Source organism: Ochotona princeps, chromosome 16 (genome assembly GCF_030435755.1).
Source record: "Ochotona princeps isolate mOchPri1 chromosome 16, mOchPri1.hap1, whole genome shotgun sequence".
NCBI lineage: Eukaryota > Metazoa > Chordata > Mammalia > Lagomorpha > Ochotonidae > Ochotona > Ochotona princeps.
In genome coordinates, this window is record NC_080847.1 from 2,944,142 (window position 1) to 2,971,384 (window position 27,243).

Below are 27,243 nucleotides of genomic sequence, written 5' to 3' on the forward strand. Positions count from 1 at the left end.
TGCCAGGCTGTGTATTGTCTCTTGGGCTGCAAAATGGATGTCATGTTCCTGCAAGCATTCCATTAAAGGCTTCCAGGATAATTTTACAGACTGACAAGCTGTAATCAACAGTGGTAATTGAGGGACAAAATTCTACACACGCAAGAACCTGGCTCCAGCATCATCCACAGAGCAGATCCTGTGAGGACACCTAGACACGCGGCATTGCTGCTTAAACATACTCTGTGCTGTCTCCAAGGGTGAAGCCACCCGTGCCCCTCCCTGCCCACCAGGAAAACCCTTAGCCACTGCTGCATATACACGTGGCCATCTCCAGCAGACTCTATTCTGTACCCTCCCAATGGATAGCCGTTCCTCCCAAGGGTGATTCCCTCCCCTCACTGAGAATCATTTTTGTCCATTCCTGAGCATTGTAACAAACAGGGTCACCGGTTCATGCTCCCTTGTGTCCAGCTTGCCTCGTTCAGTGGAGAGGCCATGGGGGTCACCAGGTTGCTCAGAGCAAGCCGCAGTTTCATCGCTGTCCACTCGGATTGATTGATGGAGTCCACCAACAGCAGACAAGGGTGTGGTTCCCAGTTTGGAGCTGTTGCAGAAAACCCTGCTGCAACAGCCTGCTGCAACAGCCTTGGTACGGCCTTGGTGGGCAAAAGCATTCGGTTCCCCTGAGGATGTGCACGGAGTTGAAGTGGGTGGGGGGCTGGGAGGACTACACTCCCACAAAGCTGCAGGGGCTGGGTTCCCGCCCCTTCCTGCCTCTGTGTTTCCTCCCTGACCTCCACAGCCCAGCTCATCCTGGGTAATCTCTGGAATGTTCCAGGATCAACACAAAAGGTTTCTCTGTACAGTCACTTTTGGACATTTTCAGAAATGGTTTTGGTTCATTTTCAAGGCAAGTTCTCTGGCTTCTGATCAAACGGTCTATAAACTTGTAACCGGATTAGCTAATATTCAAGGTATTATAGTTAAAGTGGCTAATTTTTTCTGTTAGCTCGCTGACATTGCTTCAAACGAGGAACTGTAAAAGCGTGATATGAAATTCATTTTCATGTTGAGTGTTTGTGTTTTTTAAGTGGGAGCCTCTTCTCTGTATCTCGACTCTTGCCAGGGCTGCTCGACTATCCCAGAGCCTTGGAAATGCAGGCTGCTTGGTGAGTGTCTGCCGCAATCACCTGCCCTCACTGGGCCCGGAAACTTGCTCTTTTAACAAAGATTGATCTATTTACATAAAAGATGAAGTTCCCCCACCCCCGAATGGCTGCACTGCCTGGGACTGGGCAAGGCTGAAGCCAGGAGCCTCCGCGTCCTGGTGGGTCTCCCACATGGAAGTCTCTACTTCTGATCCCGTGCTCCGAAGCCATTCCCTTGGGCCCTGACAGGACAGTGCCTCCTGGCTCCGTACCTGGCTGCTCCCTGACCTAACCAAGCAGCCGCAGATTCCCAGCATGCCCTGGTGTCTGTGACATCTCCTTCTCCATGTCCTCAGGTGCCTGGCATCCAGGCCCGGGCTGAGAACCCACGCTGGAGGTGAGTGGTTCTGAGAACTGGCAGCCTGGGACCCACACATCCTAACGTCAGTGCTGCTGACCCTGGGGGACGCAGAGATCAGTGTTCTCATCAGCAGAATGGGAGCAACATTGGTTCCCCTTGTGAAAATGATACAGTCTTTGTGAAGGCCAGAGATTAACATCCCCAGAGAGGATGCCACGCGTGCCCTGGAGTGGGGGTTGTTGCTGTTAATGCTGGGAGGTGCTCACGACGTGTCCCGTCCCTCTGCTCCTGCCTGCCTCTGTCCCCCCCGGGTGTCTCACTGTGGACTGGCAGCAGCAGCTCTCCTGTTGGACAGCTCTGCTGTCTTCTTGCCGAGCAGCCACCGCCTGGTGATGCCTGCATCAACCTCATGGGGTGCGCCTTGCTCTCAGACAAACAGGGCTGTGTTATCAGTCCTCGCTCCCCCGACCTGGGGATGCCTCACTTTCAGGAGGATGCATTTACGAGCCAAGGTTCAACACCCGGAGTCTCTTTCTTTTCCTGCTGTGGAGGGGGCCCCATGCTCCGTGGGGCAGGGCTTGGGAGAGCCAGGACAACACGCAGCAGAGTGCCCTTGTCAGAAGGGAGTCGTGGAGCCAGCACGAGCAGGGAGCCGGGCCAGCCGTGTGCACCAGAACTCCTCATCTCCCTGCTTCCCACAGCCGACCTCATCTCCCCTGACTGCCGCATTCACTGTGCTCTCAGGTTCAGTTTGTTAATGAGTGTCTTTTAGCCCACCTGCATTTCCTTCTTTCCCTTTTTTTTAAGATTACATTTGAAAGACAGAGCTAGGCAGAGAGAGAGGGAGGGCTGAGGGTCGGGTCAAAGCCAGGACCTGCAGCTAGGGTTCGCACATGGGCGGGAACCAGAACACTCATGCACCCCCTGCCATTCAGCAGGGAGCTGGACTGGAAGTGGAGCATCCAGCACTCCAACCAGTACCCATCTGGGACGGCAGCACTGCAGACAGCAGCGCTACCAGCTGTGCCACAGCTCTGGCCCCACAAAAACTCCACCTGCACACACACCTGGAGGAAATTTTCTGTCTGGTGGGCCCTGCAAGGCTATCAGGATCCATTCAGGGACTTCTGTGGCTGAGATAAGATTCCAGCAAATGTACCCAGGCAGGGCCTTGGAAAAAGAAATTTCTAAACACCAGGAGCAATTTCTGAATGAATTTTCTGGTTTGAGACAGAAATGTAAACAACTCATCCAATATAAAGATCATGGCTAACAAGGTAATATCACGGCCCAATACCAGCTGCTTGCTTCTCTTCTTCCCCTGGCTTGTCTGTTACACACAGATGTATACACGAAACAAGTCAGCGATCTTCCAATGCCGAAAAAGAGAACATTAACATACTACTGGGAATATTTATTAATTTAGTTCTTAATACAGCAAAGGGCTTTGGCTGTTCTGTTGCTGTTCCCTCATGAACTCCACCCAACATTGTGGCTTTTAGAAGAAGGAAGCAGCCTTGTTCAGGCTGATGAAAACCACGGCGCTCATATTTGGGTAACATCTCTGTTGTGACATCTACATGTGTGAACTGTTTGAGAAATTTTACATTGCTTTTTAACACTGAAAACTTTGACAGGTGGGCAATTTTCTAGTCATTCACCCTGGCAACCTAAAGAACCATGGGAACTGCGACATGGTGTGGAGCTTCTCTGCTGATTGCAGAGCCCCCTGTCACGTCACGGAGCAGACTGAGCACACACACACACACACACACACCCCCGACTGAACACACACACCCCGGACTGAACACACACACCCCGGACTGAACACACACACACACACACACACACACATACCCCTGACTGAACACACACCCCCCGACTGAACACACACACCCCGGACTGAACACACACACCCCGGACTGAACACACACACACACACACACACACACACACACCCCTGACTGAACACACACACCCCCGACTGAACACACACACACACACACACACACTCACACACCCCTGACTGAACACACACACTCACACACACACACACACACTCACACACACACACACCCCCGACTGAACACACACACCCCGGACTGAACACACACACCCCGGACTGAACACACACACACACACACACACACACACACACACCCCCGACTGAACACACACACCCCGGACTGAACACACACACACACACACACACACACACACACACACACCCCTGACTGAACACAAAGGAAAAGCTGGCCTGTCAATTTACCTCGTTAACTCTTCCTGAGTCCATAAAGCAACAGTAATTTTGCAGTGACTATGGAGGGAGGGGGGAGCTTCAATAGGAATTGAATTGTGTGGTGGGGCTTTCAAAGCTTCCAGAATGCTAATCAAGGAGGTGCAGTGTCAGTTACAAGATCCTGTAAAAGGAAGTTGATCTAGCTACCTGGCTCAGGCAGGGCCCTCAGGCCCTGGGCTCTCACTCCTATAGGAGGATAAACGGAGTTCAGAAACCTGAGGCCACCATCTGAGCCCACCCACACGCCTTGAGGACCCTGGTGCAGCGCAGGTCCCTGTCACTGGGGGTGCCTGAGGCTCCAAGCCTCCCCAGGCTGGCCGTGCAGCCCCCACAGCTGCAACTCCATAGGAAGGTGAAGTGCTTTACACAGGGGGACTCGGTATGAGACACTTGGCTTTTGGAGGTCAAAGTCCCAAACCAAGAGCTGCAGGGCTTGTTTCTTGGGCGGGCTCCAGTGGGCGTCTGTCCCGCGGCTGCGTCAGCTGTCACTCCCTCACGTGCTTCGTAAGTAGACACCTTTTTCTAATTCCAGCCTCTGTCTTTGCTTGGCATTCTCTCCTGTGCCCTGTGTGTGCGTATGCGTGAGTGTGTGTGTGCCCGGGTCGCTCTTTGTGTGTGTGCGCCCGGGTTGCTCTTTAGTCACATGGGACATGGGGCCCATCCTGCTTCAGGGTGACCTCCTCCTAAGAAATCTACAAACATCTGCTGCTCCAGCAAGGGCATACGCTCAGATTCTGGGGAGAGAGAAAATGGGGGGGGTAGGGATACTCTTCAGCTCAGCACAGAAAGTAACAATGCCACACAGGAAATGCACAATGAATGGCCGATGGGCTAGCAATTGGCCCTAACTCCAGACTGGATTCTCTACAGCGTATTAACTCTTTCCGTTCAACACTTGCAGCTTCTGGCGACAAACTTTTAACTTGCAAAGACAGACGTTTTGGACAACTGGAGCTACTTCTGGCCAAAAATAACACAAAGTATTCTTTGATTTTCTGCTGGCTATTGCACACAATTTTGGGTTATGTCTTCAGCAGCTGTTGGATAGCTGGAGAGTGGCTGGCAGAAAAGACATTTGGAACCTGATTGTGGCAGCATTTGTCTCTGATTGACAAAGAAGTCTGTATGTTTTGGAGAAAGCTTCCAGACACATGGACACCATCAGTGGGAGCATGCCGCAGGGCCTTGGAGAGACTATGGGCATCCCAGTCTTCTGGTGCCAGCCTGCCCACCTGGCATCATGTGGGCATGTGTGCAGGGTTCTGGGTTTAAGGTCTTATGCTCTGGGTTACAAGCAGCCCTGACCTTCGAGCTTGGCTTAGTGCTTTGGAGCTTGGCAAGACAAGACATTCACTTGACTGACTTTGAGGTGCTGCTTCCTCGTGGCACTTGTAGGCATTAGAGGCTCAAAGATAATTCCTGGATTGTTTTACCAGCATAATCCTTGGATTTAATGAGATTCATCCCAAAGGCAGTTGAGCTTTCCTTTTCTGCTTTGTCTTTGCCCAATCCGTGAAATGTTTGTAGGCTTTAGCTGATTGTTCAGGATCAGGATTACGGAGCTCATGGGGATTGATCAGAGGGTCTCACTTTGAGCGTGAACTGGCGTCATCCACAGGTTTGTCAGGGGCACAGACTGTGAGGCTCCACTCCCCGACGTTCTGAGCCAGGAGAGTTGGGGAGCTTAGCGAATTCGCTTCTCCAAGATGGGCTGTCTCTGGCGCACCACTGGAGAGCACCCACTCTATCCCAACATCCCCAGGAATGTCTGTGCGGAGTGAACCTTCTTGTTAAGCATTTTCTTTTCAAAAATACCTTCCCAGAGCTACCAGCCAACGCAGAGAGCTGGTCATGTAGCAGAACCACTCACTGGCCCAGCAGGAGTCCATGGGTTGGGTGCTTGCCCTCCACCAGCTCAGGTCCCCAAGCTCAGAGCTGGTGGACTCTCGAATGGGTCCTTAGCAATGGCTGGTGTTGGGCTCATTATTTATTACACATTCAGTTGCCAGCATTTTCAGTAACCTGCCTTCACTCTTCCCATTTTCATGTTTAGATGTGTTCTTCATTGGGTCTCTTTAACCACTGTGAAGTCATCACGTTGTAGTGGCTTTTGTTAACTTTTGTGACATTTCTCTACATCAAGATGTTTACTGCTTTTCACCAAGACAAGCGTAATGAATTGTTCATATAGGTTAAATTTGCTAAACTTTTGCTCACTGAGTTTATGACCTGCTTGTTTCTTTGTGGACGTGTATGAGCTAGTATATGCGTGTGTGTGTGTGTGTGTGTGTGTGTGAACGTGTGTGTGTCTGAGTGAGTGAATGTGTACAAACATTCCTTTCTTTGATAAGAAGAAGACAGCAGCAGTGGTATAAGTTGTGTTTTGAAACCTACTTAGTGGGCACAGTGAAAGCTGATAGTCTTGTTCTCTCAGTGGCCACAGTGTTGAGGGGCATTTTGTGTGAGATTCTGGATCCCAGGAAACAGTGACATTATTATTATTGTTGCTTCTCTGAAAGTTCTTTACTACATTGAAGTAGTTGTTCTGACTGAAGTTCTCTGCATTTCTTCCTCAAGATACACACACACACACACACACACACACACTCCCTCTCTCTCTCTCTCTCTTCTTCAAACGAGCCGTCTACACAGGTGGGTGGGAGAGCACACGCTACCTGGGGGAGGAGGGTGATGGCTATCGAGGGAAGGCCAGGAGAAGCAGCCTGTTCCCACACTGAGGTCAACCCCTCCAAGAAAAGTCCCTTCTGCCAGTCTCCTCCTGTCCATGGATGACATCCAGGCAGGATTTCACAACAATTGTAGTCATTTTCTTTGCAACAGTTCTTTATTTCAAGGGCTACTGTTAGCTGTCCAGATACCTCCAATTTCCTGGTAGCATTTTTTAAAATGGAAACTTTTGCAAAAATGATTCTCTCAATGCTATGTTGTATGTTTTTAATATTCCATTAGATTTAGTCTACTTATCTCTAATTTCAAACCGTACCATATCATTTTAGGGCAGCAAAAATAATTTTCACAGGCAAAGTCCAGTTGTGGGATAGTGTGTTTATCAGTTGTCTCAAAATGTCATCTAAATTCATATTCCATATTCTAAGATCTGTGCTGTTTGCTTCATCTCGGAGAGCAAAACATCATACCCACCCAACTATCGCTCCTAACATGAATAAAAAATGTGTTTTATTTGTTCGAAGCCAATCTCTCTGAGGAATTTAAATATCTCCCTCTTTTTCTTTTATTTCTCATAAAATAGCTCCAGGAGAAACCCATCAGTGACATCCCAGCCAGCCACTCAGAGATACTGAGCTGGGCCAGGAAATCAAATCTGATTTGTAAACCAAAGACAAAACACTGGTTTAGAAAGACCCACAAACACGGGTGGACGACAGACCTGAGGGAGTTGACCAGCTCTCTCAGACTCCTAGTCCTCTGTGTGTAGGGTTCTAGGTGGCCTGCAGCACAGGACCTACTCAGGCTGCCTTAGGTTCCTCTTGTGTGCCACGAAGAATACAAGGTCCCCAAACTCTGACAAAGAATCACACAAGAATCCTGCACCACATGCAGCCCTACGCCTAGCTCACAGCCAGGCTCTGACACACGTTCGTGCCTGTTCTTAGTGCGATCACCACTGAAGGACATTGGGTGCACCAAGCTTGCTTCCCTCCTCCTGACTCCCTCCTCTCTACCTCCACATGTCGTCTTCTTTTCCATCCCAGAAAGCCTCTCTCTCTCTCTCTACATCAGCAATGAGCCAAGCACGAGCCACAGGTCAAACCTGGCCCACCTGCTGCTTTCCTAAATAAAGTTTGGTGGAACTTGAGCTCACTTGCTCACAGACAATGTCTGTGACTGCATTTGTGCTACAGCAACAACGCTGAAGAGCTAAAGCAGCGGCTACAATGTCCAAGGACCCTCTACTATCTGCTCTTTAAGCTTGTCTTGGTCTGCAGGTTATAGCCCACAGTCCTCAGTTCAGGTCCTGCCACGGCCAGCTTCTTCTGCAGCCCTCTGAGACACAGGGGCTTCTCTGGTCCCGGCATCATTGTGATCCCACCAGTTGCTTTGCTGGAGAGTTTCTCCTATGCTATGTAAACACCATCAGGGTGGCCATCGACACACACACACCTTCGTAGCTCCAGGTCAGGGGAAGTGGGGCCCTCATCATGTGCAGGTACAGAAGGGTGGAGAAGATGGGGTCTACTGGAGGACTCTGTGTCTTGGCTTCAGATGGGGCATGGAAAAGGATGGGGGACAGAGGGCTATGTAACAGGCACAAGTTGCACAGACCTTTCCTGCACTTAGCCGGACAGACACCTTCATGTGCACACTGAGTTAGGATGGCATATGCACGCTTTCATTCAGGCTCTGCACCTCATGTACCCACCAGAGAGTGGTTGGTATGACACTCAACAGAGGGGTAGGGGCTTCACACCTCAGCCCTGTGTGGCACTTGCGCCCCGACAAGTGACATCTTAGGTTTTGAGGATGGGAAGGAAGGTGGGAGCCCATGAACACTCTGCTTTGTCCTCTTGTTATTCTTTCAGAAGTAGATCCTGGGACACAGATTCAGGTGCCTAGAGACTATCCAAGAGATGATTCCAAAAAGCAAACACGAGGCAACAGGTGAAATAAGAAGCGAAACAGGAAACAGCCAATAGATTGAGCATGTGACTGAGCAGCCAGACCCACTGGGTCATCTGGGAGGCTGGACCAACCACGACTCCAAGTGGTTCTGCCCAAAGCGTAAGGAAGGAACCTTGATCTACCGGTCCTGTCTCTCAGGGGCTGAGGCCTGCTCCCGGAGCACTCACTGTCTGGGCAGGTGGAGCAGGGACTGCCCGGCAGATGGCCGCGGGCTGGAGGAAGCACACAGCCCGATGTGGGCGGTGAGTTCTGGAGGACCTCAGTGGACTTCCCGGAGGCACCACTGTGTCATCCAAGCTGCGCCAGAGGGTGGCGCTGCAGTCCACACTGCTCAGGCATGGGGCAGTGAGGGCGGTGTCCCAACTCACCCCTACTTGCCCTCTCTCTGTGCTGGCTGCTTCCCTGCAGAGCCCTGATAAGAGGAGAATGCAGACCTGACGTGGTAGACTCTACATTTACGAAATGTACTTACTGAATGCCTTGCCAAGCAAAACATTATTTTTAAATTAAGTAATAAGATTCTTGGTGGCCAAATTTTATTTAAAAACAAGGATGTCTGAGCCTGTGTCTTTAGACAAGATGGGGCAATTCAGGGAGCTGTGCCCCCAGGCAGAAGGACATTAGATATTAGCAAAGGAGTTCAGTTAAGCATACCAATTGCCTTTGGAAATGTTCCCTGGATTCTCTAATTCCCTTCCAAAAGAAGTGACTAATGATCATTATATTCCTGTTAAGAATGGGATTAAGACTGTGCACTCCTTAATGCTGCCTCTAAACCCTTTTAAAGGATTGGGTCTTTCTAGTCAAATGTTCTTTGAAAGTATCACTGGTTCCAAATGGATTTGGCTCGAATTTCCCCAGGTTCTTACACCTACTCCTCCCTTACTCAGCGAGTCTCTGAGCCCGAGTGCTTTGAAGGAGGCAAGTAGTGCCAACTTTCTCAAGGAGCCCTGGTGAACAGACAGAGGTGGGAGCGAAGCACTGCCTTCCGTGATACGGCAGCCAGCATGGGTGGGAGAAGGAGCGGGAGGGGCGGATTTGCCTGCAGAAGGCTGGGAGGCCTGCAAGGGAGGTGGTGACATGTGGACTTCACTTCACTTCAGCCAAGGAGAGAGCACGTGCAGATGGGCTTCCACGTGCTTCCTGTGGCTGCGTCAGGAACCACCCCACGCACGGTGCTTTCGAGGGACTGCCAGTGTTTATCACAGCAAACAGTAGATGAGGCTTAGAGGCTGAGAGGTGCTCAGCCCTGGGTCCAGGGCTCTCGAGTCAGAGTGGGAGTGCAGGTGAGATCAGAGGCTGTCTTTGTTGACTGAGGTGGGGGGACAGTTTCCAAGAGCTAACTCCCACTGCAGGCGAGTCGGTCCCGGCAGGTGGCTGGGGTCTATCCCCACACAGGTTTCTGGGAAGACCATCTGAGCATCTCACAGCATGGGGTATGGCTTTGCTCACTGCAAGAAAGTAACCCTAGCCTTGGAATTTATCGTATATCACTTGTTCTATGTCCTAAGGGTTACACAAGCCAACCCTACTGACTGTGTCTGTGTGTGTCGGTGCTATGTGAGAGCGCATGCAGCAGGAGGCAGGGCCAGCTCAGTGAACCCGGAGACTGGCTAACACAGCATGCCGAATAAGAAGCCCATCATCTTCGGGAGAATGGGAAGTGACATTTTCATTGAAATGTCAGATGAGTCAGGAGAATAGTGGCAGAAATCATTCAGAAAGAGTTTAGGACCAGCAGCAGGTTAGACAATGGGTTCAGACACCTGTTGCTTTTCTATTTCGTATGCTGGACCTGGATTCAGGAGTCGTCGGTGTGCATATTAGAACTGGGTTCATGAACAGTGAGTTCTTTCCCTGCCCTAGGGCCTGGCATCCCACACAGACACAAGTGGCTCCATGCCTTTGAGGGGATCCTGAGGGGCTTTGGTAGCCTCTGCTCAGAGCCACGTGGCTTGAGACCTGGGTCCAGAGGTCAAGGCCTCCAAGGAGAGTGACTTCCCCCTCCCTCTTTCTTTCTTTCTTTCTTTTTTTTTTTAAAGATTTATTCATTTTATTACAGTCAGATATACAGAGAGGAGGAGAGACAGAGAGGAAGATCTTCCGTCCAATGATTCACTCCCCAAGTGAGCCACAACGGGCCGGTGAGCGCCAGTCCGATGCCGGGAACCTGGAACCTCTTCCGGGTCTCCCACGCGGGTGCTGGGTCCCAATGCATTGGGCCATCCTCAACTGCTTTCCCAGGCCACAAGCAGGGAGCTGGATGGGAAGTGGAGCTGCCGGGATTAGAACCGGCGCCCATATGGGATCCCGGGGCGTTCAAGGCGAGGACTTTAGCCGCTAGGCCACGCCGCCAGGCCCCCCCTCCCTCTTTCTTTAAGATTAATTTATTTTTATTGGAAAGACAGATTTACAGAGAGAAGGAGAGGCAGAGAGAAAGATCTTTCATCCATCGTTTCACTCCCCAAGTTGCTGTAATAGCCAGAGCTGAACCGACCTGAAGCCAGGAACCAGGAGTCTCCTCCAGGTCTCCCACGTGCTTTCTGGGCAGTATCTGGAAGGGCCTTATCTTACTAGAGTCCAGAATGCAAGTTATAAGCATCTGGCTCGCCTCCCACCCTCATGCCAAAAGAAGCTGTCAGGAAAACCTACTTGTTATCTCGGCCCATCCAGGGTGAGGGACAGAGGATCCACTGAGTCCCCTTAGGGGCATTAATCCATCTTCAGCGGGAAATCTGCTGTGTTCTGGGTTCCGGAAAACCCTCCAAACTGCTTCATGCACAGAAGGCCCTTGGAAGAGAGGAGCTTCCAGCTTTGCAGCCTCAGTTTCTTTCTGAATCAGTGACTACCCTGGGCCTGCATGCTGGGCCTCTGCACCTCCTGGGCTTTCTGATGGGAAACTGGAGGGGAACTGGTTAAGCTTCCTGAGCATGCGGGACACCTCAGAGCAAAGAACACAGCAACTCCGGGGATGAGTTTGATAAATCATGGTGGCCATCCCTCAGCTCTCTGCCAAGATGCTTTTCCTCGAGACGGCTCAGGCTTGCCTCTAGCAGCCAGCAAGAGTGGGGAGCACAGGGGCAAGCGGCCAAGTTCAGCCTCTGGCTCTTCAGCATGTGGGAGGCCGGGTGTATGGGCCATGGAGACACGGCAGCCCTTGGAGCACAGGCGGCAAGGCAATGCTCCATGTCTCTGAGGGGATCCAGGATGGGCTGGCAGAGCTCTTGAGGTGACAATTCAAGGTGGATGCTGTACTGATTCACTCGCACGCGTGGATTCTGTAACTCCAGGGAGAGGCCAGGATGGGAATCCTCTGTGTTCCTGCCTGTCCCAGTGAGCCAGAGCCCAGGGAAAGAAAAATCTAGAGTTTAGGACCCTGGGCGTCTGCCACTGAGGAGAAAAAAACAATAAGCCTTTCAGAAGACAAAAGAGAGAAAAGATCTAAAGGAATTTCATTTTGTTCCCACTTTGGAGGACCATAAATAGAGATGTCATTTGTTGAACTTCAACAGTCATTTCTACAGCTGTTCTTTGCAAAGGTCAAAAAAAAGAAAAAAAAAAAAGAACATTGCTGCGACACACAACTGGAAGATGTCTGTTAAGCTGCCTGCTGGAATTTGTGAAAGGAAAGGCAAGCGACTGGCCGTGCAACAAGCACTCTTGGCTGGGGAACGCCACGGCGTGGCCATGCCACTCAAAGGGACGAGAATGCTTAGGACTTTGGGGGTATGTTTTGACAAGATGTACCTTGGCACAGTCTTCAGGATCCTTTCCGGACATCTGGGATGCTTTGCTTGTGCGCATGCCAGTACTGGCAAGGCCACCTAGCGGTCTGAGATCAGCCTGACTCAGGTGTAAACCAGTGTCTGGACTCAAAGGTGGTACAGCTGTCAGTCCTGCATCCCTCCTTACAAGACTTGTTCCTAACCTTGAGGCCCCTGCCTCAGGATACTGATACAACTCATTTTTCAAATGATTAATGGGTCGGGCCCTGTGCGGTAGCCTCGTGGTTAAAGTCCTCTTCTTTCACACACTGGGATCCCATATGTGCACCAGTTCTAACCTCGGCAGCCCCGCATCCCATCCAGCTCCCTGCTTGTGAGCTGGGAAGGCAGCCAAGGACAGCCCAAAGCCTTGGGACCCTGTACCCAGTTAGGGGGCCCGAAAGAGGCTCCTGGCTTCAGATCAGTGCAGCTCTGGTCATTGTAGCCGCTTGGGGAGTGACCCAGCAGATGGAAGATCTTCTTGTCTCTCCTTCTTTCTGTATATCTGACTTTCCAATAAAAAGAAATCTTTATAAAAATGATTAGTAGAACTCTACTTTCACTACACAAGTAACATGGGGCCGCTACATCCAAAGTAGAAAACAGACACAGGTACAGGCGCATCGAGTGGCTGTCCATGGCACTGCCAAGCGTGTGTTTGCACTCACCGGCTCCATCATTGGGAGGGGCCATCAGTGTGAGTCCCACCTTGCAGAGGCACAGTTACAACCATAGGGCACTGCGTACGGCAGTGGGAGAGGAGTACCTAGTCACATGCAAATCCTGACCTTGGCAACTGGTTACTCAGGCTGATAACATTCCCACCTTCACAAAGCTGGTGAGTAACAGAGCCAAAATCCAAACTCAGGCTACCCGGACCTGAAGGCTGTTGAGTCAGACACCCAACCCCAGGAAAAACAAGATTGCCTGCACTCCCAACATGAATACTCCTGAACACATCATACTGATCCTTGTAAACCTAAACTAGGATGATAAATATAAGCAAAAGTAATCAGAGTTCACATGGCAGTTTGCAGACCACTTGTCAATATATTGGGAACATTTTTCCATATCATTAATTATTCTCTCACATCACTAACATGATGTAATATGATTCAAAGTAGGACCAAAACACAATTTATTGACCAAGTCCCCAATATTTGGAAATTCAATTTGATTCTTGGCACACAGACCCAGCAAAGCCCTGGCTGTTTTATCTTTGCACACAGATTTGATTATGTGAGATTGCTGGGTCAAAGGACATTAGAGACATTTTATTGTTTCTGCCAAAATACCCAACATGTGAGTTGTGCTGGCTTGCATTTCTGTCCCATGGCAGTGGACAGCCTTCCTGTAAGAGACCTGCAGGGGTCACCCAGGCTCACCCATCTGTAACGAGGTGGTGGCCCACACGGAGTGGGCACCCAGCTCAATGCCAGACGCAACCAGAGTTGCATCAAGTTGTCACTAAGTTCTGCACTCCTGTGTTGGAAAGAAGGCTCAAAATGCCTTGCAAATAAGTCATGTCACGACACCAATTCACAGAGTAGGAAAAAAACGCACAGGCTGTGGATCTGGGCTGATACAGGGCCCACCTGTCTAAGTCTCCATCTGTACAACCTGGGCACCTTACGGACCTCGCGATGCCATTAAACATGAAGCAGTTACTACCATGACCGGCACTCGGTGACATGCGGCAGGTGCTCAAAAACGGCATCTCAGCGTCTTTACCGTCCTGCTGCCACTTCAGGTTCAGCATGTGTCAGAAAGGGCACTGAGGGCTCGGACAGAATTCAGGGAAATGCCCCACGCCCGTTCCAAGATGTTTCTTTTTGTCCTTAGGTTATTGTAAAACTCTGTTTTCCCTTAAAGACTCCTGTGGATTCCTTGGAATAAGGGTAGGCTCCTCTGTCCTCTGGAGGTCCTCACGGCAGCTCGTGCTGGTGTAGACAGCTCTATCTGGGTTTAAGACTCTGCAAGGAAAAGCCTCTACTCTGGACCCACCTGCGGGTCCCTCACACCCGGTCTGCCTGCTCTCGGGGCTTTGACAGAGAAACCCAGCATTTCGTCCGTGTCTAGACAGCACTCTCTTTTTCACTATGTGTATGCTGAATTAGGTGATGAAATTACTGTAACAGAATTGTGAGTGAAGAACTTGATGCCCACGTCTGAGGTTATCTGTTTCCTAATTCCAGGGGAGCTGGAATGTGCAGCCAGAAAAAAGCACAACTTAGACACCTAGTCCCTGACCTGCCTGCTGTCCCCATAATCACATTTCAAGAGGACGATTAGAAAGCAGGATTTAACCTTGTAAGAGCAGACTTGAGATACAGACCCATGAAGCCATATAACAATGAGCGTGTGAAGCTGGCACTATTCGGTTATTTTGACACATGACCTAAGAGGTCAAGGTCAGCCAGCTCTGGCCCTGAGGCCAAATTCAGCCTGCTGCCTATTTCACGATGGCTCACGAGCTAAAAACGATGTTTTACAAGCGCGATGGTCACATTCACAACCAAAATACCTACAAAGAATCTCAATGTTGCCTGCTAACACGCACGGATCAAAAGACTTCCTGGCTGTCTCCGGAAGGGTTCTGGCCAGCTCTCATCTCCAGGTAACCATTGTAACCTGAGGTACCTCTCCCTGTTGAACATGGCATCTTAGGTACCCAACTAAGCCAAGTACCCGACTACGTTCATAACTTTGAGAACGCAGAGATGCTGTGCTGAGCCTGAGGACAGGTAGGGCCGGTGAGACACCCTTCAGCATGAGGGCATGCAGACGGCGGACATGCTCTGCTGCCACTTGGCCTTCCTCCAGATGCTGTGGCTCCTGGTCACCTTTCCCGAGTTGCCCTACGTGGGGGCAAAGCACAGCTGAAGGCACAACCTGGTCCTCACTGGACGCCACGCTACAGCACCTTGCCTCCTGTGCTGATCCTCTTCAATGCAGCAGGATTGAAGCTTTCTCCCGGTCATTGTTGCCAGCTTGAGGCTGGAACTAAACCAGGAATTCTTCCTCAATGGGAGGGGACTTTTCTGATCACTGAAGCAACAGTGTTTAAAATAATGTTATTTCAGGACAGGACTTGGAAAAATCTATCCATGAGGCAAAACCTGCGTTAACATGCTAAGTATAGCTTTGAGTTGATAAAAGGAAATAAACAGCTTTTTGAAGAGAACAGTTTTTTTCCCCCCAAAAGTTACTCAGTTTCGGGGCCTGGCTAAATTTAGCCTAGTGGCTAACTTCTTGCCTGTCAGGTTGCCGGGATCCCATATGGGTGCCAGTTCCTGTCCCAACTGCTCCATTTTCCATCCAGTTCCCTGCTTGCGGCTTGGGAAAGCAGTGGAGTATGGCCCAAAGCCTTGGGACCATGAACCTGCACGGGAGACCTGAAACAAGCTCGTGGCTCCGGGTTTCAGGTTCCAGGCTCCCAGCTCCAGGCTCCCAGCTCCTGGCTTCCAATCAGCTCAGCTCTGGCCATTGCAGCCATTTGGGGAGTGAACCAGGGGTGGAAGATCTTTCTCTCTGTCTCTCCTTTCTTTCTGTATATCTGCCTTTTCAATAAACAAATTACTAAAATTAAATTTTAAAAATAAAATAAATAAATAGGTAAATAAATATTTTTTTAAAAGTTCTTCTGTTTTCTAGGGTACTTCAAATAAGAGAGAAATTTAAAATAACCACAAAAAAATGGAAGTACTCTAAATTCACTGTCACTCTGCATTTTAAAATTCCACTAAGTAAAAATCAAAAAGAAAGAGAAATCTTAGAGAATTGGACACATGCCAAATCCCTGAAAGATGAATCCCTCTTGATGACAAAGCTAAGGGTCTCTTGATTCCACACGTGCTAGGGAACCACTGCTCATCTAAGGGTTACTCCACACAGGGACAGAGGAAAGGCAGTGGGCTGTCTGTTAACCCCTTCAACAGGTTACAAACTTCAGACTCTGATGGGGACCCCATCTCTTCCCTATACAGACTGGAGATCCTTGGGGCTTGGTGTATGCACCACAATGCTCCCCTCTGAGTCAGAACTCGGCTGCAGCTGCGCCGGGCACACTTACGTTTAAGTTCTGGTGATTGCTGGTGGCCCCATTTACGTTAGGTACAGCGGTAGCTCTTAGCATGGCACTGGAAGCCCTTGGCAATCCTGTTCCAAATCCCCACCCTTGGCTGGCATCACTGGTGCCAGCCCCACATCCCACCCGTTTCAGAGCAGTGCAAGCGTGCCCCATGCCTTTGTCAGGGCCACTGCTTCCCCACACTGCCCTTCCTGCACTGGCTTCACCGCTGCCTTCAGCACATCCTGCAGGGTGCAGGCCAAACTGCGTGCCTGGGTGTGTTGTCACACACCTGTACTCCTCTCTCCCAGCACAGCTGGACCTTTGCTCTCTGCATCCACACTGCCCCAGATATTCAGCAGACACTTGGCGGTATTCAGTTCTTGTCTCCAGATAGCTCTTGCTAAAGTTTGGGAGATGGACTACCTTGGTGTTTTGTTGGATGGTTCACCAACTTATCTGCTGGGTGGTTCAAGTATAGATGCACTTTGTGTGGAAGAAAGAAGTTTCTGCTCTTTCTGCTACTTCAGCCTCACTGTCAGCCATGAACATATCTAATCTCAACTAAAACTTATGGAGTGCTTATGGGTTAGTTACCAGTCCACATCTTACTTCAAGTCAGCTTGGAGATAGGGACTGGGTTGTCCTCATCAAAACAGATGGGGAAACTGAGGCTTTCATGGCTGAATGCTTTCCCCCTAAACTCTGATGAATCAGCATTTTGATGGAGCATGTCCTCGGCCAGCCTCTCAGACCAGGTTGCTGTCAAGTCAACATCTTCCCGGGGAATACACCCAGCCCCACTTGAGTAGACCCATGGGCCCAATCTGAGAGCACAGAGGATGTGGCCAGGGTTGGGTTCCTGAGACTCATCCAGGCCATCCTCCAGACTTATCTATAGTAGAGAAGTAGGGAACACAGTGGGAGAGCCCCTTATTCTCTCCAGCCCTCATCATCTGCAGGAAGACCCTATTCTTGCATCTGAGTTTTAGATGCCAGGGCACGGAATCTTGCCTTGAGAGCATCCCTTTCTGTCTTCTTTGCTGACACAACAGAACAAGTGCAATTTGTACAGGGTGAGTCACCATCTGTGTTTCATTTTCAAGGATCATGTGTTATTTAAAAAATAATTAGATGATCTATTTACAGCTATGTTCCCCCTCCCCTCAATTTTCTCAGCAGCAAGGACTAAAAAAAAAAACCAAAAAAAAAAACAGAGAAAATCATCCCAACAAAATATTTATGAATAAATAGCTTGCAGAGATGAGAAGCTCCTATTATATAAATATTTCTGGCACCACCCAAGCAAACAAAGACAAAGAATTCTTTCTGACAGCATCACTGAATTGTGTGTAATTAGTGCCAATGTTTTAAACATGATGATAATGAGAAAAGTATTAGCAGTGGATCAGAAGGGCCTAAAAATATCTGTTTTCCTGAAGCGTGACTGCTCCTCTTACCTTCCATTCAAGGCACGGCAAGAAGCTACCCCTTAGCACTATTTTTCCAAGCATTCTGACTTGACATCATCACCTTTACACATTTCGTCTGTGCACCCCACACGAAATGCTGGCCATGCACCATTTTGCCCAAGCACACTGTTCTCTCTTGCCTTCCAGCTACACAGCCCTAACAATTCTCACTTCTCTTCTTAGACACATTCAAGGATTCCTGAATCGCTCAGAGCAAATAAATGCACACAAGTATAAAAAAAAGTCCTGATGTGACACTTAAACAAGGGAAGAAAGAAGAAAATTCTCAGTGTTCACACTTGACCCGAAACTAGAGTGTTACAAAGTTTCAGAAAATCTTTCATCGGCTGAAAAAAGAAAATAAATGGCATTCATGGCTCTAATGTCTTTAATTGTAAGTACAATTTTACAGGCGGGCTCTCACCTTCTTCAGATGATCCTGGAGACAATACACAGTAAGGTAAAGGCAAATTCAAAGAAAGGAAGTGCTTGGCTCCAACTCCTTAGGAAGATGAACGATAATTTCACAATGGGAATGTTAAGATAGCTTTTTAAGGGTTTTTGGAAGCTCTTTCCATTTGGGAAAAAAAAAAAAAAACCCTGGCCATTAGCTACTCTGAGCAGTTGCAAATTGTGGCTGTGTTCAGAAATGTTGGCAGAGTTCTGCTGATGAATTTCTGTCTCAAGGCCAAGATGATCAACTAAATAAACCATTTATCAAACACTAGAGACCTTTATCTGACTGTATTTGTAGCACAGCCAGACATAGCTTAGAAATGTAGATAGAGATGCTGGAAACAGGCGGCTAAGTACAACAAAAGAAAAGAATAAAACAGTGTCTCAGACTAGGATAGACAGCCCGTTTCCTCCCATTTCCCCAGTGCTTAAGTACAGGCGCAGGTCCACTGGCTCACCCCATCTACCAAGGGGACCAGCACACTGCCTTTTTTTAGAACTCAGGGGAAAATAATTTTATGATCCCATTGCAGGAAACCGCCACAGGCACAAGGGTCCCAGGAAGGGTGCTGGGTCCCCATGAGACAAAAATATCGCAAGCCACAGACAGCACCATGACCACTTGGGAGTCCCGTCTGATCCCTCTCTATACATGCCAAAGGGCAGCTCTGTGCAGGGCCAGGCAGGAGCCAAGGCTCCCTGGAGCATGGAACGGGTCCATTCCACAGACGGCACCTGTGTCGCCTGAGTTAGCACTGAAACCCTGGAAACCCTTGGAAAAGTGACACTCTTCATTTTCACTGATTTTCCAATTTAGGTTAAATTGCATTTATCTCTTTTTGGAGTTTGTTTATGTACTGTGACTGGGAAAAGCTTCACAATTATGCATCTATTGCAACTTAGCAAAAGCCCAGATGAGAAGATCATGAGTAGGAAACCTAGTTGTCCCCAAGATAAAGTTATAAAAGCAGATCGATAGGCTATATTATCACTCTAGTTCGCAGAGACTTAGAAAATATTTTCTTTCAGAACAAAGTGAGGCTGTGATGGAGAAATCATAGTAGCGTATCTTTCCTCTGTGAGAAAAACTTGAAAAATGCATTGGAAAAATGTACTGCTGTAGGAGACACTGCTATGTGTCTCCATGCATGTGTGTCCGGGCGGTGAGTGTGATAAAGGTGTGTGCATACATGTGTGGGTGTGGGCATACATGTGTGGGTGTGGGCATACATATGTGGGTGTGGGCATATATGTGGGTGTGAATGGAGGTTATACTGGGAAGTCTCATGACTTGTCCTCAGAGATGAAGGCCATAGGGCAGTCATGGGGGGGGGGACAAAAAATAAGACAAAAGGCCCAATATTTTTCCTAGTCCCCTGTTTTCTGAATTAGAAAAACCTGTATTTTCTGAGTGACAAGCACAGTTCCAATTCCAACTTCTTTTTCTTTATCTCAATGACTTCCATCTCCACCTATCGTTTCGTGCCATTCAAGTGTAAAATCTGCTCTTGGGTTTCTTCTTCTATGCCGACCAAACACGTAAGTGGGTTTCTCTGGAGTCTTCAGCCCATGTGAGGCAGTGGGGACATGTATGTATACAAGATCAGTCTCTATTCTCAGGCAACTGACAGCTTTGGGCGGCAAGATCAAGAGAATTTTCTAGAATGATGGCAGTGTTGTAAATCTGCAACAGCCCCAGACAGCAGCTGTTGGTCACATGTGACTGCTGAGCACCTGAATGCGACCAGTATGCTAATGCCTACAGCAAGCCTCAATTAATGCAAATCACATTTAAATAACCATATGGAACAAGCGATTGCTGGACGGACAGGACATCCCGGCAGAGGGTGGACAGCCTTAGCACAGGATCTTCTCCAGGGCACACATGAACACATCAGTGCATGTGGCAAATGTCATCCAACAGATCAAGGTAAGTGGAGTCTGGGGACAAACAGGATGCGGGTGGCGTGGGGCGTGAAGCTCAGGCAGCTTCTTGTGGGAGGCTGGTCTGACCCAGAATCTCATCAGAAGACACAGCAGAGAAAGGAGAGGGGACAGCCTAGCCGTGGATTGCTCTCATCTCTAACACAGGGAAACGCACAGGAAGTGTTTGGGAAGCACAACGCCTCCCGTGCAGCAGAAGGTCTTGGGCAACTCTAAGGTGCCCGAAGCCAGGAACAGGGACTTTGAGAATGGGGTGCAGGGATTATGGGTGGGCAAGCGTCTCCAGCCAGTTGAGGCAGTGCTGTGCTAAGGGCCCCAGGAGAGTCTTCCATCTGGACGCTGATGGTAGACTATGAGACGGACCCCAAACAGGAAAGGCGATGCCAGGGAGGGACAGCCAGGCAGAAGCCAGACAAGGGGCACATGTGCTCCACCCAAGGGGGACAGCAGCCACCCAGCTTCAGCTGACTGACCCGTTTCCCGCACCTGGTTACACACATATGGAAACTGGGCACACAGTTGGCAGAATCTCTGATTTTGCAGAAAATCCAGAAATGGTACTATTTTTCTCTTTAGAAACATGAAAGCTAAATATTTTGATTGGTAACTAACTGTGCTGTACTGATTACACTGGGTTGATACCCATGTCTTGGCATACGGGTTTGGTGCACCTGTCGGTGCCATGTGGCCTGTTCTACGAAGGCAGGTGCCAGTTCATACAGCTGGCCCAAAACAAGAGCTGGCATGTGGACTGATTTTGTCTGGGGTAGCTGTTGTGTGACCCGTGACCTGGAAGATGAGTCTGAGTTCACAGAGAGCCCTGGGCAAGTGCGAAGGGGGAGGGGGGCTGCGGTGGGATGGCTCATGGAATAGCTCGTTGCCCAGGGATCCCCACACCCCGCCGGGATGAACATGTCTTCTCCACCTTCCCAACATCAACGCCCTTGGCTCCCACACTGTCCTCTGCATGAAAGCCTCGCTCTATCACCTGAGAAAGAACACGCGTTCCTTGCAGCTCACCTCTCGGTCCAGCAGTGCAGGCGACACCACGGTGACAATGTCTCCCTTCTCGGGGTCGATGTAGAACATGTTGGGGGATGGCTTGTCAGGCGTCTGCTGGCGGATGTGGTATCGCAGCAGGGCGTTGTCGGTGGCTGGGTCGTCTGCGTCGAAGGCTGTCATTCGCATCACTGTGGTCCCTATGGAGGCAAAAGGAGGGTGGGAGACTGTTACCAAGGGGACATTCATGGCCAGGACCCCTCCCCTCTGGCAGTGGCCATGGTGTCTGCTGCCAATCGCTTCCCAAAGTCAGCAAAGCGAGCCCTGCCCTAGTGAGCTGTGCTGTCTCAGCGTTTCTGCCGGCTTCCCTCCCGCTCCTTCACATGAAATGCCAGGAAGCCGCTGCTGCTCGGCACGCTGACAGCTTCATTTTCCCTCTGCTGCTGGGCTGTGCGTGCACCAGTGCTCCGCCCATGGGAGCCACGGCTCCAGGGTGATGCTGGCCGTCAGGGTTCACACTCTGATGCAGCGGGCCTGGGGAAACGCACGTGTGAAAAGGGACCTGCTGTGGTACTCAGGCAGGTGGTGCAGGTAGCAAAGGAAGGGGAAAAACACCACGAAGCGCATGCAGGGCAGAGAGGACACTGCACCCCCCATGGTGCTGCCTCCCCTGGCCTGGGTCTGGGAAGGGTTCTGAGTGTGGACAGGGAAGAGGTGAGGGGTGATGAGCAGGGTCAAAAGGGGGCCTTACGGAAGGAGGTCCTCGGGTGAAAGGAAGGGGTAGGAATGCCAGCTGAGCACCTAGCAGGAGGCAGCCACACTTCAGGTATGGACAGAACTGCCCGGCTCTCTCAAAGCAGCAAGCACACACATAGCACCTAACTCAGTAACTAGCCTGGGGGTTCCAGGCTCAGGCCAAGGACAGACATTGCTGTCCTATGACAGGTCCTGCTCACACACAGTCCACATGAAAGGGAACCAGGACAGCCATTTGAGAGGACAATCAGACGTCCACTGTTGAGAAACACTTGTATCCATCTACCAGGGGTTTGTGCAAGGAAGTTCTGGGCAGGATTATCAGCCATTATGGAAACTCTGGAAGCAACTTAACTTCCAACAACAGGGGAGTCGCTAACATCATGCTATCCCCACCCTTGCCAAAATGTAAATTAAAAAGGTTTCATGCGTTCTTATAGTGAACATTCTATGCTCAAAATGTCAGGACCAGGTGGGATGAGAGCATTCCCAGAATACTGCCTTTATAACCTGCTCACACATGGAAAATCACAGTCGCTTATGCACGTATTGTGCAGGTAAGTCCACAGAGGAAGGTGTCTAAGGACAGGTCAATCTGGATAACTCTGGGGAAGGAATGAGGCATTACAGTAAGGATGGCCAGCAGGGACAATGACAGCCTAATCTGTAAATAGCTTAATTTCCTCAGGAGAATGTCTAGCTTTTGTCATTAAAGCAGAATTTAGAAATAACACAATTACAAGTACAGGGTGGCTGCTGTGATGTAGCACGTTAGCCTCCTGCTTGGGATTCCTGTAGCTCATCCTCTGGGTGTGCCAGTGTTTGAGTCTCGCCTCCATCTGTGACCCAGCTTCCTGCGAATGCACTGGGAGGCGTCAGATGACAGCCCAGACACCTGGGTTTCTGTCACCCACATGGCAGACCCAGAAAGAGATCCTGCCTCCTAGCTATTGTTTGCTTTTGAGGGGTGAACCACTGCATGGAAGATTCTTCTGGTCTTTCCCTGTCTTTTAGCTAAACAAGGGGAGCTTTTAAAATGCTAAGTACTGATGGGAGTACGGTCTAGAACTCACGCAGGCAAATTCACCTGCTGGTTTTGATAATCATATGGACACCATCTGTGACTCAAGGTGACCTGCTCAGCCACAATTTTTCAATTGTTACAGTGACCTAAGAGGTGACAGAGGAAGGCAGGAGATGGCCGGCAGGAGAATTCACATACAGGAAATAGTGACTCTGACAAGAAACTGAGAATGCGCCAAGCTCCCCCCGCCCCTGCCTCCCGCCACCCTAGGACTCCTTTCCCTCACACACTAGTGCTGCTGCACTCATCAGAGACAGCTTATTTTTTTCCCACAATTGGAATCCAATGATCAGTCACTAGGCCTCATTGATCTGGTAAACAAGCCTGGATCAGCGTGTTAAGCAGCCTCAGTTAACTTCATCCATGTTTCCAATCAGCTAGATGCTTCAACAGGCGTTTTCTATCTGCCTTGTTTCTTTGTCCTTGAGATGATTATAGGGTAAGCTCCAAGAACCAATGCAAGGACAGACCATCCAGGGTCACCCATCCCCTTTACCCTCCCTCACGCCTTGGGAGAAAAAAAAAAAAAACGGGACAATGTGGTCCTGTTGCCCATCAGTCCTACCTTTTCTTTTTAAAGATTTATTTTATTTTTATTGGACAGATACACGGAGAGGAGAAGGGATAGAGAGGGAGATGTCTGTCTGTTGATTCACTCCCCAGGTGGTCAAAACGGCCAGAGCTGAGCCAATCCAAAGCCAGGAGCCAGGAGCTTCATCCGGGTCTCCTCTCCCATGTGGGTGCAGGATCCCAAGGCTTTGGGCTGTCCTTGACTGCCTTCCCAGGCCACAAGCAGGAAGCTGGATGGGAAGTGGGGCCACTGCATTAGCACCAGTGCCCATATGGGATCCTGGCACATGCAAGGCAAGGACTTTAGCTGCTGGGCTATTGCGCTGGCCCCCCATCAGCCCTACTTTGGAATCAGAGTGCCTGGCAGCCAGTCCCAGCACACTGGAGTGGATGTGAAATGTGACACATGTTTGCCCTCCTAACCGAGAGAACATGCCCACTTGAGGATCTCTGTCAGAAATGAAGTCAGACTTGGGCCTGTGAGCTCACCCAGCCGTGTGCTGAATGAGCTCCTTGCAGCCAAAGGCACAGCAGGAGGTCCAGGCCCCATCAATTCCACACCAAATGGTCTCAGGTTAAGCACACTTGACCCAGGGCTTTGCACTCAGTTAGTGTCTAATGAATGCTTGATTGATTGAATCGGTGCCCTACTTAATCTGCCTTTAATTGAAGTCATAAGGAACAGGAACAAGTACAGAAATGAAGTCATCATGACTTGCAGCTGACATATGCATTAAAATGATTATGCTGGGAGAAAAAAAAAGACCTCTCAGGTTGATGAGTCTTTGGTTTCTACCAAGAAATTTACTGAGAATGTCTTTATTATTTTTACAGGTTTGATGAGGTAATATAATAAAAGGCTATCCTGGAATATTCCCAAGGTTACAAAGAAAATGCTGCTTCTTTTAATGAATTGTTCGGGAACAAGTGAACTTGGTCTCAAGCCTTGCCTTTGTCTTAACCCAGACATGAATTCATAATGGCATCCACTCTGGAATGAATTCTGCCTCCAAGGTATCCTGTACATGAGTTGGAATCATTGAAGAAAGCACGCGGGGCACTGCAAGCTTGGGGTTCCAGTGGTTTTTAACTGTGTGATCTCGGACAAGCTACCTGAGCCTCCCTTTCCCCTTCTGCAACGTGAGAACGTTTCCCCTTCCACTTTGGTCGGTGTGAGGGCTGACTACGCATCTGAAGACCCGGGTACAGCGCCAGGCCCGGGTATGTGAGTGTTATTAAACGCTGTCCTGGGTACTGAGCCTGTCACATTGATGCAGGCAACAGCCTCAGATAGAAGAATTAAGTCATCCACGGTACTTGGAATCTGACACCCACGGCCTCTGAGGGCCCTGCCTCCCTTTCCCGTCCATCTTGCCAGTGGTCTCTATGCAGAGTGGAGTTGTTACCATGAGAATTTTTATGCTGGCATCCGCTCGTGCATGCACTCAGGCACACACCCTGTGGTCCACACTGCTTCTCCGTAGCATGCCCAGGCTCCCTTTATGATCAAGGCTCTGTCATGAACCCCAGGTCATTTGCCAAGCCAAGCACCTGCTGAGGTCTTGCCAGTCCTTCCCCAAGGGCTGAGGTGTGCTTTTCCGTCACCTTTTCAAAGACTGGGTAGCTCTCCTAAGCCAGCACTTCCTGCACCGGATCCTAGGAACTCGGACCCGTGGGTCAGTAGGGGAACGCACACGCTGACGCTGGCTTCCCCATCCTGCCCTCTGCCACTCTGTGCTGCTGTGCTGAGGATGTACCCTAGGTAAGGAAGAAAGGCTTGTTGAGTTTGTGGTTCTGAAGATCCAGAGCATGGTGTTGGCATTGCCTTGGCACTGGTTAAACCCCTTGGCTGTGTCACAGTGAGAAATGGGAGAGGACAGGCCTAGTGCAGAAGGGGCCAAGTGTCTGGGGTGGGCTCACTTTAGAGCAACCTGCTCTCAGGAGGGCACACTTACTCTGCCAGGCCTGTGCTAATCCCATCAGAGAGCAGCACCCAGATGGTTTCCTGGGCAAGGATCACCTCTGAGACTGACTCCAGCCAGATCCACAGCACACACCCTTGGAAGACTTCCCAGTGCCCTTACTAAGCAAATGCGCAGGTCAGTTCCCAAGAGAGCACCTCGCCTGCATTGCCCAGCCCTGGACATCCTCGGGACCTTCTCCTTTGAAGGCGTGTGGTCCTTGGGGAACACGGACGGGCTCTGGCTCTCTTCCTAAGCTCGGTATCTGACCATAGCATTTACTCTCCCTCTGTTCTTGGAGCTGGATTGTGTTCTTGTGATTCATAGGGGATCTGCCTCATGCCACGCTGACCACGGGCTGTCAATACCTGGTCTGCAGGGGAGAGAGGCCCCTGGCCAAGATGTGTGGGCACTCTGGATGCTCCATCACCACCCCTGAGCTTTTTGGAGCCCCCTGAAGGTCCTTGCTGGGATTGGACTCAGAGGTTCTGCACCAAGTACAAGCCCTGTGCTGACAGTCCGCGGGAAGGCACTCCTGCAGCTGTCCCCACCACTCATGGGTGCTGCCAGGAGCATCTTCTTCGCCAAATCCACAGCTTGCATCCTGAGAAACACTGGCTAATTTCTGCTGGCCAGGATGGCTTCCCATCTGTGCTGCTCTTATTGCATGCTCTTGGTGGCAGGGAAAGGATAATTACATGACAGACACACGTTGGGTTGTCCACACGATCCATTTCTGTCTTCTCCCCGTCACAATATCCCGAGTGTCAGAATAAAGGATCATCACCCTGTCGCTCCCAGAGCCGATGGACTAGCGCGGCCCGTCCAAGGCGGGATGAGAGAATTACAGGTTGTTTGTTGCAAGTCTCACGCTGGGCTGCGTCATCTTCTCTGTCGAAGGACGTGGCTGTCATGCTGACAACCTGATTAACGAGAACGGTTGTTTCGTCTCAGTTGCATGACCCCTTCCTCCTCACTGTGGTTCTCTGATTAAAGGAAAGACGCTGCCTCCTGTCTTGGCCTTGAGATCTGGGGTTTGAAGTTCTGCTTCTCTGCAGCTACTGCACAGACCCACCCTTCACGGGCAGAGCACAGCTCTGACAGTGAGGCTCGGCTTGCAATCAGGCTCAGGGATAGGGAGGCCTCTCCCTTGTCCCCACTCCACCTCACCATTCTTTTCCGGGCCCCTAGCCATGAGTGGTGCAGGATCATGTTTGGCAATGGTTCTTTATAAAATCATAGGATCTTTTTAAACATTTTAATTAATTTAGCTTCATTTACTTGAAAAACAGGGAACGTGAGAAGGAGAGAGACAGAGAGAGAAACAGGCAGAGAAAGACAAGGAGCTTTCATCTATGGATTCAAGTGTCTTCCCTTAAAAGCTAGAACACATCACAGGATAAAAACCTGGGAGTTGTCCATTTCAGAGAGCCAAACAACACGGCAGCTTCAGGGGGTGGACCCTAAAAAGAAGGAACAAGTGCCGGGGATAAAAATGGAAGAGAGAAAATGGAATGTACTTCCCAAATGTTGGTCCTTCGGGCTGCCAGTGACGCGGTCGCTCAGACACTGCAGCATGGTGACGGTGAGCATTTCAATTGCCTAGCAGACTTCATCATTATTATTTTTTTCCTGGAACAACCCTGATTTAGAGTCGTCCAGAAAACATGCTTTCTGATGCAGGCCTGAGTCAAGTGAGTGTCAAGAGAGAGGAAC

General features: G+C 49.9%; 1 protein-coding gene across 1 annotated transcript in view; it reads right to left on the minus strand.

Moving 5' to 3' along the window:
- The window catches only part of CDH13 (cadherin 13), an 853,721-nt gene that overhangs the window by 155,061 nt on the left and 671,417 nt on the right, over window positions 1-27,243 (minus strand). Inside the window, exon 8 of the mRNA XM_058674822.1 lies at window positions 21,178-21,356. Coding sequence (XP_058530805.1) covers window positions 21,178-21,356 — 179 coding nt within the window. The remainder of the gene's footprint in view (window positions 1-21,177; window positions 21,357-27,243) is intronic.